Source organism: Plutella xylostella, chromosome 20 (genome assembly GCF_932276165.1).
Source record: "Plutella xylostella chromosome 20, ilPluXylo3.1, whole genome shotgun sequence".
Taxonomy (NCBI): Eukaryota; Metazoa; Arthropoda; class Insecta; order Lepidoptera; family Plutellidae; genus Plutella; species Plutella xylostella.
Genome location: NC_064000.1, coordinates 6,162,425 through 6,181,554, shown reverse-complemented (window position 1 = coordinate 6,181,554; position 19,130 = coordinate 6,162,425). Strand labels below are relative to the sequence as shown.

Genomic DNA, 19,130 nt, shown 5'->3' with positions numbered 1-19,130 from the left:
TGGGCTTCCAGTGGTATCCTGCAAATTGCAACTGAATCACTGGTTAGGTGTATGTGATTTGGTGGTGATTACATCCAATCGCCATGCAATTGAACTTTATTCCATTTAGCAGACTTAAGACTCTGCAGGGGCTCTATCGCGAAGTCAAAACGAAATAACATTTACGAAGTAATAAGGGCCAAATTCAATACAATTTGAATCCGGAAATCTATAGACGATACGGAGCAAGATCTTTATTTACCCAATATCTGCCAAAACTAATAATTTAGCAGGTATGAGGTTTTGACATAAAAATAAAAGTACCATTTGTTACACATCATAACGTTTTTTCTTTTACTTAAATCAAACATGGTTATGTAAATATTTAGATACACAATTTCAATTACACAGGCGATGATAAAAATAAATCAAAAACATATCGTAAAAGGTTTTCGCCAAAAATCCATTAGTTATATCTCTTATAAACGAATCCTTTTGAAATCCCTTTTTTAGCAGTATGACGACTTATTCTGCTACTTATTCTGGTTTCACGGGTTGTTTTTGCGTGCTACTCAAAAAATGTACATAAGCAAAAAGAGATACGCTGCCAGCATTCACCAGCCTTTATGTTTTGCCATTTCCATAAGACACAGATTATTATTATTATTATAGCTTATTACTTTCAAGTGCACGATGTCCGAAAACGCATCAGCCTGTATCTTCATTGGCACGCGTGCGCAGTGCGTCATTGCACGAGATGCAATATCCTGAGAGATCACTCTATCTTAACAAAAACGAATCTTCAGACCGCTGCGGTGCTAACCTCGACTCAATCTGAACTACCACAAAAAACGGTAAACACTGTTTAACAACGGCCGACATCCAACACTATCATCCAACCACTATCTATCTATCTATCACTACCGGCAGCGTGTCTAGGATCGTCAGTCCAGCGGTCTGGAGTCTACATCTGCCTATTGAGAACGTCAATAAATGTGATTTATTATTCAATTATAATTATGGACATGCCGGATGGGCCCATACAGCTACAGAATTCACACGAAAATTTACAAATCAAAATACTAACCTTAATTTAAGTTTTACTATAATGTAATTTAGGCGGGCTTCCACGGATGAAGTGATTTGAAAACAATTTGGTGTTGGAATTACTGATGTTTATCCAGTATTCCTGGAAACCTGGGCTACATAAATGCTAATCTGATAAATGGAGAGATAAAACAGGTATTTATCTGTCTGGTACATCGAATTTAATACACATTGCTATTGTAAAAGCTTGTGTTACTAATAATAAGCTCGTACGGTGAGCGTATGAATTCGTATATTCAATACTGATTCTACTGTATTTGCAAAATATAAAACTATTATACATGTATAACCTAAGCTTCCTATATTCCCATGATCCATGTCACGTGGCAGAGAAGGTATTCAGAATTTCACTTTTTCACAATGAAGGTATTCAGAAACTTTGTTGGTCACGTGACTTTTTACTATGGAGAATCAATATTTTTTTGCCAATTTTCAAAACTGGTAGAACTCAAGTTGTTCCCCGAATACCCCGTTTCGTCTTAGCATAACAGTTTAACACCCTATACATTTTACAACTAGCGCCCTCTAACTGCACTTCCACCGCCACTCAAAAACATCTTCTTTCTCCACAGAGGAGATCTTCAAGTCGCGGACGGCGCTGTGGATGTCTCCTGACGGGCACATGGTTCTGTACGCGACGTTCAACGACACACTGGTGCACGAGCAGCGGCTGCCCTGGTACGGACCCGCGCTGCACTCCGACGACCCCGCGCAGGTGAGAAGAGTAATCAAAATGGCCGCCGTCTTCTTAGACCAATAGCGTTTGAGTAGCCTAGTGCACAACAAAATGGCGGGCGTCTAAACGACGCTTTAAAACAAAATGGTGTCGCTTGGTTTTGACAGCACCCGTCATGTTTTTTTAGTCATACAGCATCAATAACGTTTCTATTACGGGTAGGATGAATTTTATTAAGAAAGGTATCGAGGTAAATGGCTGCAGTCGAATTAACGGTGGCTGTGTAGCACAGTTAATAGCGGCAGAGTATAGTAGCGCACAAAAAAATGGCGTCTAAACGACGCTTTAAAACAAAATGGTGTCGCTTGGTTTTGACAGCTCGGCTGTCCAATTTCAAAACACAGTAAGCGCCAACTTTTAAAAAAAACGGGTCTTTGATTTATACATTATTTTAGGCGATTCCGCACATTCCTGCATTGTCAGAATATCAAAAAACGGCTTAGAAACGAAAATAAAATTTCTAAAAACCTAGTAACTCCACCCTGCGAAATCAAAAATGCCACGAAAACCATTTTAAAACACAGTAAGAGCCACCAACCATTTTAAAACACAGTAAGTGAAAATGACTTACTAGGTTTTAAAATTGTCAATGGCGCTTACTAGGTTTTGAAATGGTCAGCAAAGGTCTATTTTTGCCCGTTAATTTTAGTAAGTCACAAATGGCATACATTATTACAAACACTTTTTTCGAAAAAATATCAGATATTTCAGAACCTGTATCTTTGAACCAATGAGACCTAGAGAAGTGAATTAAAAGTAGAACATAAGGAAATTTTGTCTTCTTTATAAAAGCCATAGAGACCTTTCTCGTCAGAACCTTTCTACTAGCCCTATTTTGCATAAACCAAAAAAAACTCAAACATTGTAAACTAATTTTAGCTCAAACTTTAGGAAATATTGTCTAATTTAAGGCAGCCATAAATAATGTTTGTGTCAGACATGCCTTCTTAATATGGCGATTTGGTTCATTTAGATAAAACTTAAAAATATGCCGGTATTTCAGCTATTACTTAGTGCGGTCGTGTAAAAGTGCTGCAAAATTTGATTTATATTATGTGAAGGATCCAAAACATATAAAAAAACAAAAAACATATAAATTATTACGTTATTATTGCAATTTCAATATACTTTACTTGTCTTAAATTACACAATAATGGCTCTTACTAGGTTATAAAATGGTCAGTGAGGGCGGTTTTAGGGTGAGAAAACCATTTAAAACCTAGTTAGTGTTTTCTTTTGTGCATTACAGCAACAATATTAGTCATATTTAAATGAAATAGTATTGTATGTAAAGCCTAGGTTCTGCCGGTTCTTTTAAGCTTACATTCGTTTAGATATGTATCATAGTTTTACCAGGGCATTGAAATGAAGGGACAAAAACGTTTTTTGGCTCTCCTGAACATTTTGTCTCTTGGCTGTTACTGTGTTTTACGGTACGGACCCGCGCTGCACTCCGACGACCCCGCGCAGGTGACTACACGCTACAGAACACTATACTCTCAAGACAGAACACTATTCTCTCTACCTACACGCTAAAAGGGTGATGACGAGGGAAAACAAACTGGCCGCGGTTTTCACAGAACGAGGGAATGACAAAATGGCTGGCGTCTTCATCAACCAATAGTGGCCGAGAAGAGTAGCGCACAAAAAAATGGCGTCTCAACCACGCTTTAAAACAAAATGGCGTCGCTTGTTTTTGACTCACTCTGCCATGTTTATTAAATCGTTGCATATAAAAATCATGCAGCTTCAATATCGTTTCTTTCACGTATAGGAAGAATTAAGAAAGGTATCAAAATTTCTTAGCAATAGGGGAATGTGGGGTAAGACCGGGAGGCTAAGGAAAATAATTAATAAAAAATCAAAATTAAGGAGTTTTTATCAACTTCATTAAAATTTGCTTACTATGCCTTATAATTAACAGTCTTGCTCAAAAAAATCTATGTTTAAACTATTCTAATTAATAATAATAATGTTTTTCTAAATCTTAACTTTTTACGGTTTTACCCCATGCCTGGTCCAAAACCGGGTATACCATTATTCTATACCCGACTTTGCCCCTAACACCGGTAACCGGACAGAACTCATCCAGTTCTTCCAGTTCCCATCCCGTACAGCCTTCATGTGCCCATATTTTGCACTTCAGGCATTGAACCCAAGCATCGCTTCTTTACGTATTGCCATAAATCTCTGTGCAATAAATGCACATGTCGTCACTTCGTCAGTAATTTTTTGCTTTTTTGGTTTTACTTTATCGATCTTAACACGTTCACGGACAATCCGTCGAGGGCCGTAATTAAGTATCCTTGTAATATGACTACGCGCCTGTGGCCGTCCAACTTCTATTGATTGAAACGGACGAACCGTCAACAGCCGTATCATTTCCGTATTCTTAACAGGAGATGCATGATTTAGTGTCGTATTGTGCTAATTCATTTGTTTCTAGGTGTCATAACAAAGAACTTGTCGGGGTTTCTTTTGCACACACATAAGTGAACTTTATAGTGACATACCGCCTGTCGCCGTAACCGTTACAAATAAAAATAACCTTCCAGAAGTTAGTGTCACGGCGCGCGCGTCGCGGAAATGTTGTGTAGAACGGGTGGTAGTCTGGTAATTTTTGTGGCAAATTACGAGGTAAATTAATAATAAATCGATAAATATTATACTGTTTTGCATATAGGATACCTACCTATTCGTTTCAAATACTATAATTACTTAAATAATTATATAAACAGGAACTAGAAAATTTTAGCTTTTGTCGATGAACCCCTTTGTTTAATCTTACTATATCAGCCTGTATTTATTGTAAATAGCATGCTAAAACTGGAACTTTGTATCTGAAAAACGTCCAAACCTATTTGAAAATGAAACGGTCCTTGAAAAAAACTGACGGCTGCCGCCTGTAGCCGTAGATGTCACTATACGCATTGTTGGATATGCATGATGTGGCGGACCGCTTGTAGACGATACCGTCTATGGCCGTAACTGTCACATTACGTAAATAAAATATGTTGAGATACGGCAATACGTTTCAAGGCGGAACGATAAAATGTATGGGATTTTTAGGTGTCATATCAAAATATTTTCCAACCATCAATTGTCCGTGAACGTGTTAAATTCCGGAAGATTTGTCTTGTTATTGTTTGTGATGTTATTTTGTTCGATTTCCGATTTGTACGGTGATGAAGTAATAATAACAATTTTTCAAAATAATTAAACACTTAGTCACAAAGGTGACCTCTTAGCTTAAATGAAATATATTTTATATGCAATACCTAGTCAAAGTTTTAAATTCTCTTTGTAGGTAAGTGATACATAATATTTTTCTGTCCTTGGATTAATTGATCGTATTACCTCCATGTAGATATTATTAAAAGTTTATATAAATACGATTATTGGTTATTTTAACCCACAAAAGCCCAGATCAAAACTTCTTATCATGGAGAAGCTCCCAAGTAGGTTTTGCAGGAATTAATTTAATTTATCCTAACATCACAGCTCACAAATTTATTTTGTACTAGCCTTAGCCATCGACCTTCGGTTCCCTTCAAAAGGTTATGAATGGTCGTGCGAATTCTGGGAACAATTAATGATAGTCTATTTACCGCTCTCAACGATCAAACTAGGTATTTATTCTCAACCAAAAATACATAAGTAGGTATGAATAAATGAAATTTACGACGTGAAAGAATGTTATGACAAGAATGTTTTTTATTCACATGCAGTTGTTTTTAAAGTTAACGTTGGCTGCCAGTCTCTCTCTCTGTTATGAAAACCACTCCATTTCCGAGTCGGGTCAAAGTCGCCTATTTTTGGCGGGAACGAGTCAAGGGCAGCGCATGTAGGGAACTTTTGTTATTCTATATTTGAATTTGAATGCAAACTTTACATTTTTATTTCGAAACAGCGGCAGCGCTCTTTTGTTTTTTTCATGACGGCCAGCACTATTTTCACTTTGAATGGATTTTTAAATAGTTAGTCTTAATTTTTATGAATAAACCTATTTTCTTCTATTCAATAAAATCTCACCATCATCATCATCGGTCAATAATCATCCATTGCTGGACATAGGCCTCTCCCAAGGAGCGCCACAACACTCGGTCCTCGGCCTTCCTCATCCAACCACTACCGGCTATCAGTAATTGTATTAAACCAAATATCTTGGGTATAGATGCATTTCAATTACATTCTCAAGACAAGTAAAGTACAAGGATTTTGCTTATACATTAAATTTTATAAATATTCAGAGTAATAACCATTATGACGTCATCATCCTTTTCTGTTACAGTCGTACCCGGCAATCAGGAGTATAAGGTACCCGAAGCCAGGCACCAACAACCCGACCATCGCGCTGACAGTCGCTGACATCGCGGACCCGAAGCACATCCGCACCCGCCACCTCACGCCGCCCAAGACCATCGTCGAGGAAGGGTGAGTTGAGCTCTGTAGACGTTATGCGCGCCTGGTACTTTTGGAACAAAAATCTAACCTTAAGGCGGTTACTACAAAAATTTTGACAGCGTTTAACAGATGTTCAGCGATGGTGTATAAATTATCGTTTAGAACGAACGTAAACATTTTAGTACAGTTTTTTTTGACATAATACAGTATTGAGCATTATGAGTAACGACTGAGCATAACCAATAACTTTATTGGATACATAACGATTCAGAGTTGGTCTCATAATTTAAAACTTGAACTACTTTTGGAAAGTTTACTGTGAAATGCTATCCAGTTCCCAGGATGATGGGTAAATAAAATATTGATTGAAGCCATTTGAAGGCTTTCATCGGATTTACTGCATAGTAAATTCCTCGGCTACCCATCACTTATCATAAAAATGATATCATTCCGTGTATACTACTGAATTTTATGCATGCAAAGCACTAAAATATGAACCTTAAAAATATTACGAGGGTTAACTACCGAATCCAAAGTAATGAATAATGATGGAGGTTTTATTCTCTTGTTCTGCCCCAGACTGCCCATCTGTTAAAGCGTTTAGGTCGCCAAAAGATTTTGTAGTCTGGAAATTCTAGCATAAGTTTTCACTTATGTTATAATACTTACGAGTATTTAAGTATCATTAAATCGTGAGTAAATAGTATTTTGCATACTTTTACGTTATACGTAGTCATATCATATATTTCTATTCTATTCCATTCTGGTAGGGGGTGAAGTTCCTGTACGTGGCTCTCTCGAGTGGAACCTTTGTACATATCCCCATTAGGGTGGAGCGTCATTGTATGAAGAAAAAAAAAGTTCGTTGGATCGATTGTGAATACCTGCGGAAAGTTGCATTAGGTTGAATTATACCTAATTATATATTTTTTAAATATTTTTTTTATAGTTTTCAGTCCCCTACCTCAGCTCAAAGTTTGAGTAGTTTTGGTAAAATTGGTACATCTTTGAATATTGAAAGAACGTAACGACAATTAACATCTTGGAAATATTTTACCGTAAATATAACAATAAAACATTAATTTTGTAAACCTAAACCTTTTTTAAAAAATAACATATAATTATAATCATAAACAATAGCAAAAAAAGGAGGAAAATCATGGAAATTTCGTAAGTTATTCATTAGTATTTTTGTAGACCTTAAAGTCCTGCATTGCAATGCAGGACTTTGATCCAACCAGGTCGCTCAATTGGCTATCGCTGGCAGCCTGTAGGATTGGAGGAGATGTTATTTGTGATTCACTCCATACGATCAGTATAATGGGCCTCAAAGTTTAACTTTGGTACTTTATATATTCTTATCCCTGGTTTCGAGTTCTTCCTGGTCGCGATAATTCGTTTTAATCCCAATTCCCTTATATGTGGTCTTTTCTTTACATAAAACCATACTGGAGCATACACTTTCACAACATATTCTGCGAGTTTAATTAACTCTGGTGAAGGGTTTGGTGTGGCGACATAGAGTCGTAAGATTCTATTAGGGTTTGTTAACCAACGTGAATGGGGCCATTTTTCCAGGACTTCTATGGCATAAATCCTGAGGACATGAACCACTGCCGACTGCTTCACTCATTTACTTCTGATCTGTACTTAGAGTATTTTCAGTTTCAGTCGGTGAAAGAGGCACGCACGTTAGATGGAATAGGAGCAAACGCCGTGACAGACAGATTTTAACAGTTTTCCAAAGCTTTTCCTATTACGCCAGAATATAGTTGAGGGCCACTGGTAGCTCCATCTTACTTAATCAACAAATACCGAAGGGGCATTGCGTTCGCGTGCAGTTGGCAAATGAACCATTGTAGTGGTCCACCTAACTTTAATTGGATCAATCGAATTACGCCACTTTTTCAGCCAGTGTTTGTAGCTGTACCGTCACACTCACACCCGACAACTTGGTGAAATCAATGGAACTCTTAGTAATATACGAATGCATAGAATCAGCTATAACTTTTCCTGTACCACACAACGTAGTTAAATGGCCTAAGAACAGTGATTCTGGCTCCACTATTAAGGATGTGCTCTAATGTAACAATCGTTTTGTGAAAAGGTTTACCTCACTTTTGAATCACTAGCGTCTTGTCCTTTCGGCCATCGAGTCCACTAACTTCAGAAGAATACTCTTGCCTTTGAATGTCATCACGCACTCGTTTTCTAGCTCTTCTAAATTTGCTTCGATCTACGACGTTTTCTGTATGTTCTGAAGTAATCAGACCGACATCTTGTAGTACTGCAGTTGCAACTGCTGCTGCCGATCGATCCGAGATGCCATATCGGTCACAAACTGTGGCTATGGTAGGCAGAGATATGGGTCGATTACACCTAACGAGTGCAATGGCGAGTCAGTGTCCTCGGCCGAGCACCCGATCACTTGCTAGCCGTTCATTGGTCGAGGATTGGCCGAGGATACTGTCCCACCACTGTACTCGTTAGATGTAATCCCCAATAGTCTATTTGTCTGATACGGTATTGGTAGTTTTGGCGCACCATCGAGAGTTTTAGATGTACTGGGTTCAGGTTAAATTAATTTCTGGAAGAGATCGCTTTTAGCGATAAGGTCGCCCTTATTGTATTATAGATTTTAAGTCTTAAATGTTATTTACGTGTTTATGTACAATAAAGTTATACCTACTAATTCCGAATGGCTGCAAATTCGAGAAGGCGTTAAAGAAGAAGTTTGATTTTTTTATTGTAATTTTTCGTCCCTTTGACGTCACATACATTATTATTTTTTATTACGTTTATCTATAAATGTATCTATTATATAATGACAATAGTAAAAACAATAAAGATAAGTCGAAAAAAATAATAAAAGTAACGTAGTTTTTTTTTAAGTTATATATTTAAAATAGGACGATTCAATGATTTTTTCAAATATTCAAGAGGCGGTATGGGACTAAAAGTAGGTACCAATATTTTTTTTATTATTTTTTCCCCGTAGATAAGACGGTATTGCAACTTTCTAGTGCTATTCAGTAAGTGATATGTAAAAAAAAATATTACGCTCCACCCTAATCCCCATATCATATATTAATATAGTATATTCTGCTTCATGTTGTATGCATAAAATTTTAAGGTAATTCCCGCTTTATTAAGTAAACAACAGAACATTTTAACCGCAGAATATTCCGCATTGAATCGTAAAACACGGGTAAGCCCTCAGATTTGCGACCATCGCCGCGCCGCTCACTCACAAAATCTCCGCCATTATTAAACGTAACGTATAATCCTGAGAAATGCCCAGAATTCCCGGTTTATCTTCTCTCCGAGACGTAAGCCTTCCACTGCAGGAGGGTTGCTTTAGCTTGGGAAATAACTAAGGCCCGGGTCTCCTATTTACGCCGCAGGTCGCGTCCAGCGTCACGCCGTAGGCCGTGTCACAATGCTCACTACATCTACGCGCTAACGTCGGCGTGTGAGGGAGACCGCATCAGTACATTTCTATAGTGAGCATCGTGACGCGGCCTACGGCGTGACGCTGGACGCGACCTACGGCGTAAATAGGAGACCAAGGCCTAACGAACGAGACCTGTCATGCTGCGTTCCCAGTGGGCACTGTTAGCCCGATACTAGGCTCGTGTAACGCTACAAATTGTGTACCTAGTCCTAAGTACCCAGAGTGACTAACCAACGGTGCATATTCGACATACGTAGCCGACATGACGGCGGTAAATCAGTCGGCTTCTAACAGTTTTCTTACGGGGAACACACACACAGAACTAATACTACGAGATAGAGTCGCGGTAAGCACAGCTGGGATTTTTCAAAACTTAGTTTTTCCGAGCGATGAACGCAGGCGCCCAGGTAGACCTAGGCGGAGATGGCGGGACGACCTGGACAGATTTTTGCCGGATTGGCGTCAGGTAGTCGACAGCAGAGACGTGTGGAATAAACATGGGGAGGCCTTTGACCAGCAGTGGGACACTGAATTGGCTAGATAAAAAAAAAGTTTTTCATAAGCTTGAGTGACCCCAGTGCGGGCGAAATACGGATATATTTGGTCAACGACGTCACAAAGTTTTATGACCGTATATTGCATTTACAGTTGCACCAAAATGAGCTTATTTCGTGTGTTGGCCGGGCTAATAGTAGTATGCTAATTTCTGCTTTCATTACCCAAACTTAGTTGGAGCTTTTCGTTTAAACTTTCTACATTTACGTTTTAAAGTAGAGGACATTAGCGTAAATATGTATAAGTCCATTTATATCTACCTTCGTTATATAAACTTTGCTTATTGTTATAACTCATGGTACGTTAAATACAATACAGGTTATTTAAAAATACCTGAAGGAGGATAAATAGTTAGATAAAGTTTTTACTTAGTTATTGTCTTATATACGTACTTATATACTGTGTAGGTACTTTTATTTATGGCTACAGCGACACAAGCAAAGGTGCAAAAACGTGTGTCAGTGTATTATGCATGAAATAACTCACTCTGCCAAGAACCAACGTTGGAAATAGATGCCCAAGTTGTGAATACATCAGCCGGCAACCTTTCGATTGAATGCCTCCGACGCAGTTGGAATCTGTAATTTATTACTTCTGATTTGTAGTGCGGAAGTATCGAGTGTCAGTGGGAATACAGTTTTTAGGAACTTCTTCCTTGTATCTTTCGTGGAGAGATTTTTGTTCGTCTTTTTTCTTTGTTTTTTATGACTGTGTATTCTTATAGAGATGTTATTGTTTAATTATACAACATCCAACATTATAATCAAAACGCGAACTTTGAAGTCAAACTTAACCAATACTGAAATTGAACAGGCTTGCCACGCTATATTTACCTACTTGTAACATAGTTATTTTCATATATGTTAATATCGCACACGGTCGGGTTTAACCATTGACAAAGATTTGTGTTTGGTGGAGGCTTCCTTCTCACTCACCAACCGATCCTGGCAGAATACCAGCGCTATGAATATTTACTAATAATAATAGCGTTATGCTGAGTCAGAACCCTTTTGCTAACGACACCTACCTACACATGAAAACTTTCCGTGTAACTTGTGTATTTTGTTCAGTAAATTAACAATGATTATTCATCTACTTATCGGTCCATCTATAATTATTCTACATTCCATCCCCCTCATCCCCAGTGACTACTACGTGACGTCGGCGCAGTGGGTGTCGCTGACGGAGGTGTGCGCCGTGTGGCTCACTCGCACGCAGAACCTCTCCGTCGTGTCCGTCTGCAAGAGCCCCATGTGGTACTGTCAGGAGGTAAGCACGAGGCTTCCCCAAGTGTTCTATTAGGAGGCAAGGGGGACTAAGACCTACGTGGTCTGACGTACGAGGTGGAGACACACCTCGAAGTGACCGGTCAGGAGGTAAAAAGGACTGAGAGATATAGGGTACTGTGAGGAGGTACTTAAGGACAGCTTCAAGAAGTGAATAAAGTGTCAGAAGGGCAGATGACACAGAACAATTTGAGATACTGTTAGAAGTTAAGAGGAACAGGACCAATAGGTGGTACTGTTAGGAGGTAAGGACAGCTTTGAAAAGTTAATAATGTAGTGTGGGATGTTGGAAATAGCTGAAAGTGGAACCTTTCGAACAAAATCCCATTTCACACAGGAAAGTAGATACCAACCACCTATACGATACAATAATCCCTTTATTTGTGGTAATTATGAAAATTCAACAGAAGCCTTTAACAGGATTCGTTCATGAGCTTTCACACGCAGAAAATATTCTCCGATCCGTCAGATGCTGGCATCTTAACCTCCAACTTTACCCAACCCTAACCTTCCCCAGGTATACAGAATAACCTCCGGCACGGACGGCTGGGTGGAGTCCGCCCCCTCACCGCTCTGGTCAGCCGGCGGCGGCGCGCTGGTCACCCTCGCTCCCGTACGTGACGGGCCCGCGGGGCTGTTCCGCCACGTCATCAGAGCGGAGCACAACTCGCACGGGCCTCGCGCGCTGCCGCTCACGCATGGCAGCTTCGATGTGGTGCGGCTGCTGGCTTGGGACCATGTTAACCAGCATATGTGAGTGTGATAATAGTATAGTAATATCTTGGGTCAAAAAACTGTCAGCTTTGAATTAACACTCTAGGAGCGAGAGCCTCACATCACACCTGGAGACTGGAGATGGCCAACTTCTCGAGTGTCCATGAACTGGCATTATGACAGTTTTTGACCCGCTGGATCAAATACCTTATACAGTTAGCCAGTATTTATTGTGTAAGGATGGGCGAGGACAGAGAGCAGAGTTACTCAGGAGATACTTAAATGTATACATAAATAAATAAATAAATAAATATAAAATAAATAAATAAATAAATATACGTCTTTCAGTAGGTGTAAGTACGCCGTTCTTATGGCTAATAGTACCTTCGTCTAGGTCTCACAATAGCGCCGCATCTGTATATTTCCCTTTACATATCTAAACTAACCTCTCAATTCACACCACGGCACATTGTTGCAGCTATTACCTGGGCATCCCGGAGGGCAAGCCGGGGCAGCGGCACCTGTACCGGGTGTCGTCGGAGGCGCCCCGCCCGGGATCACCGCAGAAACTGCCCTACTGCGTCACTTGCAACTCACAGGTAAATATTCAGATATAATACCCAACGCATAGGTTGGTGGTGTCCACAACTAGTCACGGGATATCTTATTGTATCAGCCCAGAATCACTGCGATTTCTGTTGTTCGAACCACGAACAGCCTCATAGCCATGGTTAGAGGAAGGTCAAGGAGAAAGTGTAGTGGTGCTCCTTGGTAGCTGCTTTAGTCTAGCAGTTGCCGTTAATAATAAGTTCTATTACAAAAATATCGCTCAGGACTTGAACGAAAATCCCATTCAGATAACATGACTAACACACAGGTTACCCTTACAGCCTTCTCCATCAATAAACCTGGAGTACTACGGCAACCTGGCCTCGTCCGGAGACAGCGCGTGGGACGGGGACTGGGATGAGCTGCCCGCCACTACCAGCGCCACGCCCAGCAAGAAGAAGAAGAAGAAGCAGCCAGGTAGGGTCTAGGGAAGGAAGCAGGAAAGGTTTTAGAAGGCAATGATCTTATTTGCGTGTCGCTAACATTGGTAGTTAACAGTGGTGAAAGTTCAGCCATTCAAACTATTTGTGAGGCGCTGACTGGTAAGATGCAGCATATAAGGCTTCTATTGTGCGCAATAAAATAGTAATTTATCCAGACATTTCAGTTCATCACCTTTCAGGTACTAAGCCCCTGTTGCTGGTGCAGCCAGGGCTATTAGCGACATTATAATTTTACATCCCAACATTTTGCATCATAAAATCTATTGATGGCCGTAATTGCCGTGGTTCTGTCATGTCCTATGGAAAACCATTAACATTTTATCTGACATCACCCATTTCTCCCTGCAGCAGAAAGCCCAACCCAGCCGCAGCCGTGCCTGTTCCACGACGCGCACTTCTCCCCATCATCAGCGTACTTCGTGCTGGAGTGCCTCGGGCCCGGCGTGCCCACGTCCAGCCTGCATCGCACGGCACTGCCTGAACCAAGGATCCTGATGCATTTAGAGAATAATACTGCGGTTAAGGTTTGTTGGCGGAGAAATGACATAAACGGCGAAAAGTGGCTTAGGTCGCCTTTCCTTTGTTTCTTCTTCATAGTGTGTTAGAGGCAAGCACTAGAGCTGGATTCGTCAGGAGGATGAGCTACTCAGATAAGGTGTCAGACTGACCAAAGTTCGCCGCACGTGAAGGTACGGTTTCTGTAAGTTCAGTATCTATACTCTGTCTGCATTAAAAACCTATGAACCTCGATCAAATACAGACAAAAGAACTTTAACCATAAATCTCAACCTCAATGGCTTCTCTTTTAAAGCTCCCCCCCCTAACTCTACCTCCTCCACCCCCAGGACCGTCTCTCCGCGATAGCCCTCCCCACCGTGCGCACGTTCTCCGTACAACTGTCCAGCGGTCACGCGGCACGCGTGAAGCTGCTGCTGCCGCCAGGGTTGAGGGAGGACGAGGTCACCAAGTACCCCATGCTGCTGAAAGTGTGAGTTGTGATGGAATGGTAGCTTTGTACACTTCTTACACCAAATGATCAGCCCCGACGGATATGGGTCCATTCTAAGGAGCTCCACAATACTTTGTCTTCGACCTTACCAACGGCTACATATATATGTCTAACGTTATCGGTCCAGCTGGCTAATAGTTCGTAGCTTGCCTGTTTCTGGTCGCCACCAGAGACTACCAAAGCGGGCTATCGGTTTTATAGCAAGTAACAGGACCATTGCTACTTCAGTTTGCAGATTATTTGAAAAGCTATAATATCAGTAATCGTTAGTTCTCTGATAATTTACCTCTTTCTCTTGGTTCTTTCAATACACTGAACTAATTCATATCGGTAGACCAGTCAATTCGTCATCATCGTTGTCTTAGTTCCTGTACAACATTTTATAAAGCATTAAATCGCATCAACAGGCACGGAGCACCAGGAACGCAGCTCGTCACAGAAGAGTGGTCGATCTCGTGGGGCGCGGTGGCGGCGGGCGCGGGGGCTGTGCTGGCGGCGGTGGACGCGCGGGGCGCGGGGGGGCGCGGGCTCGGGGCTCATCATGCGCTGCACCGGCGGCTGGCTACACTGGAGCTGCAGGACCAGCTGGAGGTGGCTGAGTGAGTGATACTTATTTTATTTTGTTATAGTTGATGACCGAATGGTGTAGTGGCTATAGTGACCATGGCTGTTATGCTGAAGGGTTCGATCCCTTGGCCGGGGCAGACAAAAGTTTTTCGTCGCGGTCACTCACGTCGCGCGACTTAGAGAGCTAGTGCGATGGAAAACTTCAATGTCACGTCTTGAAGTGAGCGTCTTGTGCCCCGTGCTACACCTTCTTTACAATTAAGACCAAGATCCAACTAACTGGCAAATCTTACCACGATGGCTTTAAATCCGCCAACGGCCAGAAAACTAAAAGTACCAGGAGTACATAACTTCAAACAGCTGGTGCTCCACAGATACCTGCGCGACTCGCTCCACTTCATAGACTCGCGGCGCGTGGCGGTCTACGGGCGGGCCCACGGCGGCTTCCTCGCTGCGATGTCGCTCGCGAACTCACTCGACGTGTTCCATTGCGGGATCGCCATCACGCCCATTGTGCGGTGGCGGTACTATGGTAAGTGGGTTTTAAAACTTATCAGATCCTAGTAGTCGAGATCAGATTTGTAGATATTTTTTGGTTCCTATATCAACGGTTTACCACAAAACAGTTAAAATCAGGCTTATAAGGTGTTTACCACACACACATTTGACAGATACTTATAGTAGTCAGCCGCTTGGACTGAGCTGGAAAGAGAAGGAACAAAGTGCGAAAGAACACCAAAGTCTAGGATAATACTCTATTTGAGGAGTTCTATTTTCCTGATTGATTAGGGATAAATGACCGAGAGAGTTCGTTATAAACTGATTAACATATCTATCGAAGAATCTATCGATCGATCTTTACAAATCTTGCACTTGAAAGTTACAATCTAGACTCCCATATTAGTCCCAAAAACTACAAAACCACCTTCATACCACAGCATCAGCATACGCGGAACGTTACATGGGTTTCCCCAACGCCACCGACAACTACCGAGGCTACGCCGACGCTGACGTCACCAAGCAGGCCGCGTCTCTGCAGGACAAGATGCTGCTCCTGATACATGGCACGGCGGACGACAACGTGCACATACAGCAGACCATGGCGCTGGCGAAGGCGCTCGCTGACCAGGGCAGCATGTTTAGACAGCAGGTGAGAATAGATACTGTTTAGTGAGAGTGATTAGTTGACGTACAGTCTGCTGCATAAGTAGCTATACACTTTCGTACCTTGTCAATCTTGCAATCCGCCTAACCATTTATTGAAACATTGACGGTTCGTCAGTTTGACGAGGTACAGTACATGTACATGTGTACCTATAGCTGCTTATGCAGCTGACCGTACGTTTCCGGGGTTGACGTATAATACTTACTATTATTAAAATAACTTTATAATCTTTCATGTTTAAACCGAAATGTACGGAATTGTGCGATTCTGCATTATTTGCAGCTTTGAAATTCCACTCCATTCCATCAGCGATTTTGCGATGTGTAAGTTAGATTAACTCACAATATTAACATTGCCGATACAAACGCCATGTCTTTATTTTCCCTTTCCCCTACACAGATCTACCCAGACGAAGGGCACAGTCTAGAAGGCGTGAAGAAGCACTTCTACCGCACCATGTCGTCGTTCCTGGACGATTGCTTCCGCAAGCAGGTGCCTCCCGAGACCAAGGCCGGCCTGCGCAATGGAGGGAACCTCGACTGAGACACGTGGAGGGACGAGGAGCTTAACTCTTGGTCAGTTCTGTGATCCTGGTACTTTTACAATAGAGTTTTAGCTAGTAGGACTTTTCTTACGTACGAAAAACAAATGCCAACCGTTTTACGAACCTATTACCACTCACATTTGGTGAATACCACTGAGACCCACGCCATGACAACGGTAGCTGTACTTTTGCAGTTCTGGTGCCCTGGTCTTTTTGCAACAGATTGATTTTGTTTTAATTGTTAAATGGGGTTCAAGGCAAAATAATTGTATTCATCTATTCATTTTTATGTAGGATAGGGATCTGGCATCACACACCTGAAAAGAAATACCTACGGCAGCATTTATTATTATTTATTATTAAATGCCGTAGCAGCCGGGTAGCAATATCGTAGCAATATGGATTTGAAAGTTTTCCGGCATATTTTATCTGATGAGTAGACCACCCCATTACCCCACACTTTATCGAAAGATTGTGTAACAGGCACTGTTAATCATTTATCCAACTTCTGTTACAGGTAATCTGAAGGCTCAAAATATCCTGAACAATATTTAGTACAACGTTTCCATATCGAGAAGAAAACGCCTGCTGCCATAAAAGTCGGCCATTTTGGGTCGCTCATTTAAAACTGAGTTTTATAAAATAGGGTTTCTCTCTAAAGTTGTCCTGATGAACCCTGAAGTCAAAGTCTCGTCGTTTCTATAATTTTAATCTTGTTAAAAAAAAAACCTTTTTGGTAAACCTTGGGTTAACTAACGTTTACGCCCGGTTTTGAGATCATCTCTAGGTTCTATCTATCACATTATAACACTAGGTCCCCCCTCTTATTATAAAAAAAAACTATAAGTACTAACACATATGTAGGTAGTTCTGATTTAGAACCTGCTCAAGAATACTGATGTATGTAATCTCTGGAAGAAAGCGGTTCTAAACTACAATTATGACATTATAATTATGTATTTAATTTACTTTTTATAATGAGGGAGGGGTTTAGACATTAGATTGTCCTAAAAAACGGAATCAATTTCCCAAATGGAATTGACGAGTTACGATCGCTGCCGCTGTTAACCGGGCGTTTAAATCTAACCTGTATTTGTGAGCACAGGCGTTATGATAATTGCTGAAAAATATTGCTTAACTTTTCAGTAAGCTTAAGCTAAAGTTTTGCTTTCTTCCTTTACTAAGTATATTTAAAAAGCAATAATTAATTAGGTACTTTTAATGGATTTGTCCTGTCCATTTGGGTAGTTACATCTTGCGAGTTCTTGTAAATATACCTAAAGAGAAAATTCAGCGCATTATAAATTAAATACCGCATAGAATTGTTTAACACATAATTTGCTTGTGGCAAGAGTGATCACGCCTTATAATAATGCTAAGTAGCACGCGAATAAGATACACACACAAGCAATGAAAAAGTTCCAGTGACAATAGCACCAAATTAAAAAAAAAAAAAAACACGCACTCACGCCTTGTACTAATGTACTCCCTTGCGGGGTAGGCAGAGGTTAGTGATGTAACGAATGTGTGTTTTTGGACATTCGCGAATGCGAATGCGAATGCGAATATCTGATATCGACATTCGCGAATGCGAATGCGAATGCGAATATTCAGTTGATGCTCAAATTTGGCGCCATTTATATGGTTTGGTGGCAGTCTCGTACTGAACGTTCCGTTCTAGGCGCATTCCGAATCAGACTAGCCAATACTTTTCGCAGTTTTTTTTTAAAGTAGTTACACTTAAGTTCCGTAACTGTTAGGTACGACACATTGCGACTGTGTGCGGTTTCTGAGGACGACTTACACGAAACATTTAAACGTATTTAAATCTATGGCTGTCTTGCTCTGACACTACAGGGTTATTGGTAATTAAACCTGATGCTTTCAAGAAGTTATTTCCAGTCCATTGTATCCTATAATGCATTATCCGAAACTTAACCATTTCTAAGATATAATATTTAAGTTTTTTTTTGCAAAAATTTTAAGCTATGATGGCCAAAACAACCAGAGAAAGCGGAGAAAACTCAATAGAGGTTTCCATACTAAAGTCAACCAGGACTGAAAACAATCACACTTTTTACCTTTAAATTGGGCTAATTTTGTTAGTTTTCCTGTTGAATTTTGTCCGTCTGTGCTAGTTGTTTTGGTCATATCTTGGTGATACCTAAATCGATTTGAAATATCTTATTTACGAGCTTATAAGTTCATAATGTTTTTAAGCAAAGTAAGTGAAGGGCACAAAAAATTTACAATCGTATGACATTCTTTTTTAATTTAACTTATTTGTTTTTAATTTTTAAAATGTAACTATTTTGAGGTATTGTGTCTAATTTAAGTAAAATTTTAACATTTGATTATTTTAATTAGTTTATTAAGGGGTCACTAATGCAAAACAACTAAAAAAAAAATTAAATATGGCTAGTTAATTTTCGGTTTTAAGCATAACATTTTGACGAAAAATTAAAAACAACTTATACTAAACTAACTTATATTAAATATCTTAGAAATGGTTAAGATTCGGATTATACATTAAAGGGTTCAATCGACTGGAAATGTCT

General features: G+C 40.3%; 1 protein-coding gene across 1 annotated transcript in view; it reads left to right on the top strand.

Annotated features, from left to right (window-relative positions):
- Nucleotides 1–17,539, top strand: part of LOC105390966 (inactive dipeptidyl peptidase 10) — a 135,043-nt gene extending 117,504 nt beyond the window's left edge. Inside the window, exons 8-20 of the mRNA XM_048628095.1 lie at nt 1,659–1,801; nt 6,114–6,256; nt 11,381–11,504; nt 12,039–12,274; nt 12,714–12,834; nt 13,126–13,261; nt 13,636–13,811; nt 14,133–14,275; nt 14,704–14,895; nt 15,238–15,395; nt 15,802–16,013; nt 16,428–16,603; nt 17,090–17,539. Of these exons, the coding sequence (XP_048484052.1) occupies nt 1,659–1,801; nt 6,114–6,256; nt 11,381–11,504; nt 12,039–12,274; nt 12,714–12,834; nt 13,126–13,261; nt 13,636–13,811; nt 14,133–14,275; nt 14,704–14,895; nt 15,238–15,395; nt 15,802–16,013; nt 16,428–16,571 (1,928 nt within the window). The 3' untranslated portion in view covers nt 16,572–16,603; nt 17,090–17,539. The remainder of the gene's footprint in view (nt 1–1,658; nt 1,802–6,113; nt 6,257–11,380; nt 11,505–12,038; nt 12,275–12,713; nt 12,835–13,125; nt 13,262–13,635; nt 13,812–14,132; nt 14,276–14,703; nt 14,896–15,237; nt 15,396–15,801; nt 16,014–16,427; nt 16,604–17,089) is intronic.
- Nucleotides 17,540–19,130: the final 1,591 nt, after the last annotated feature.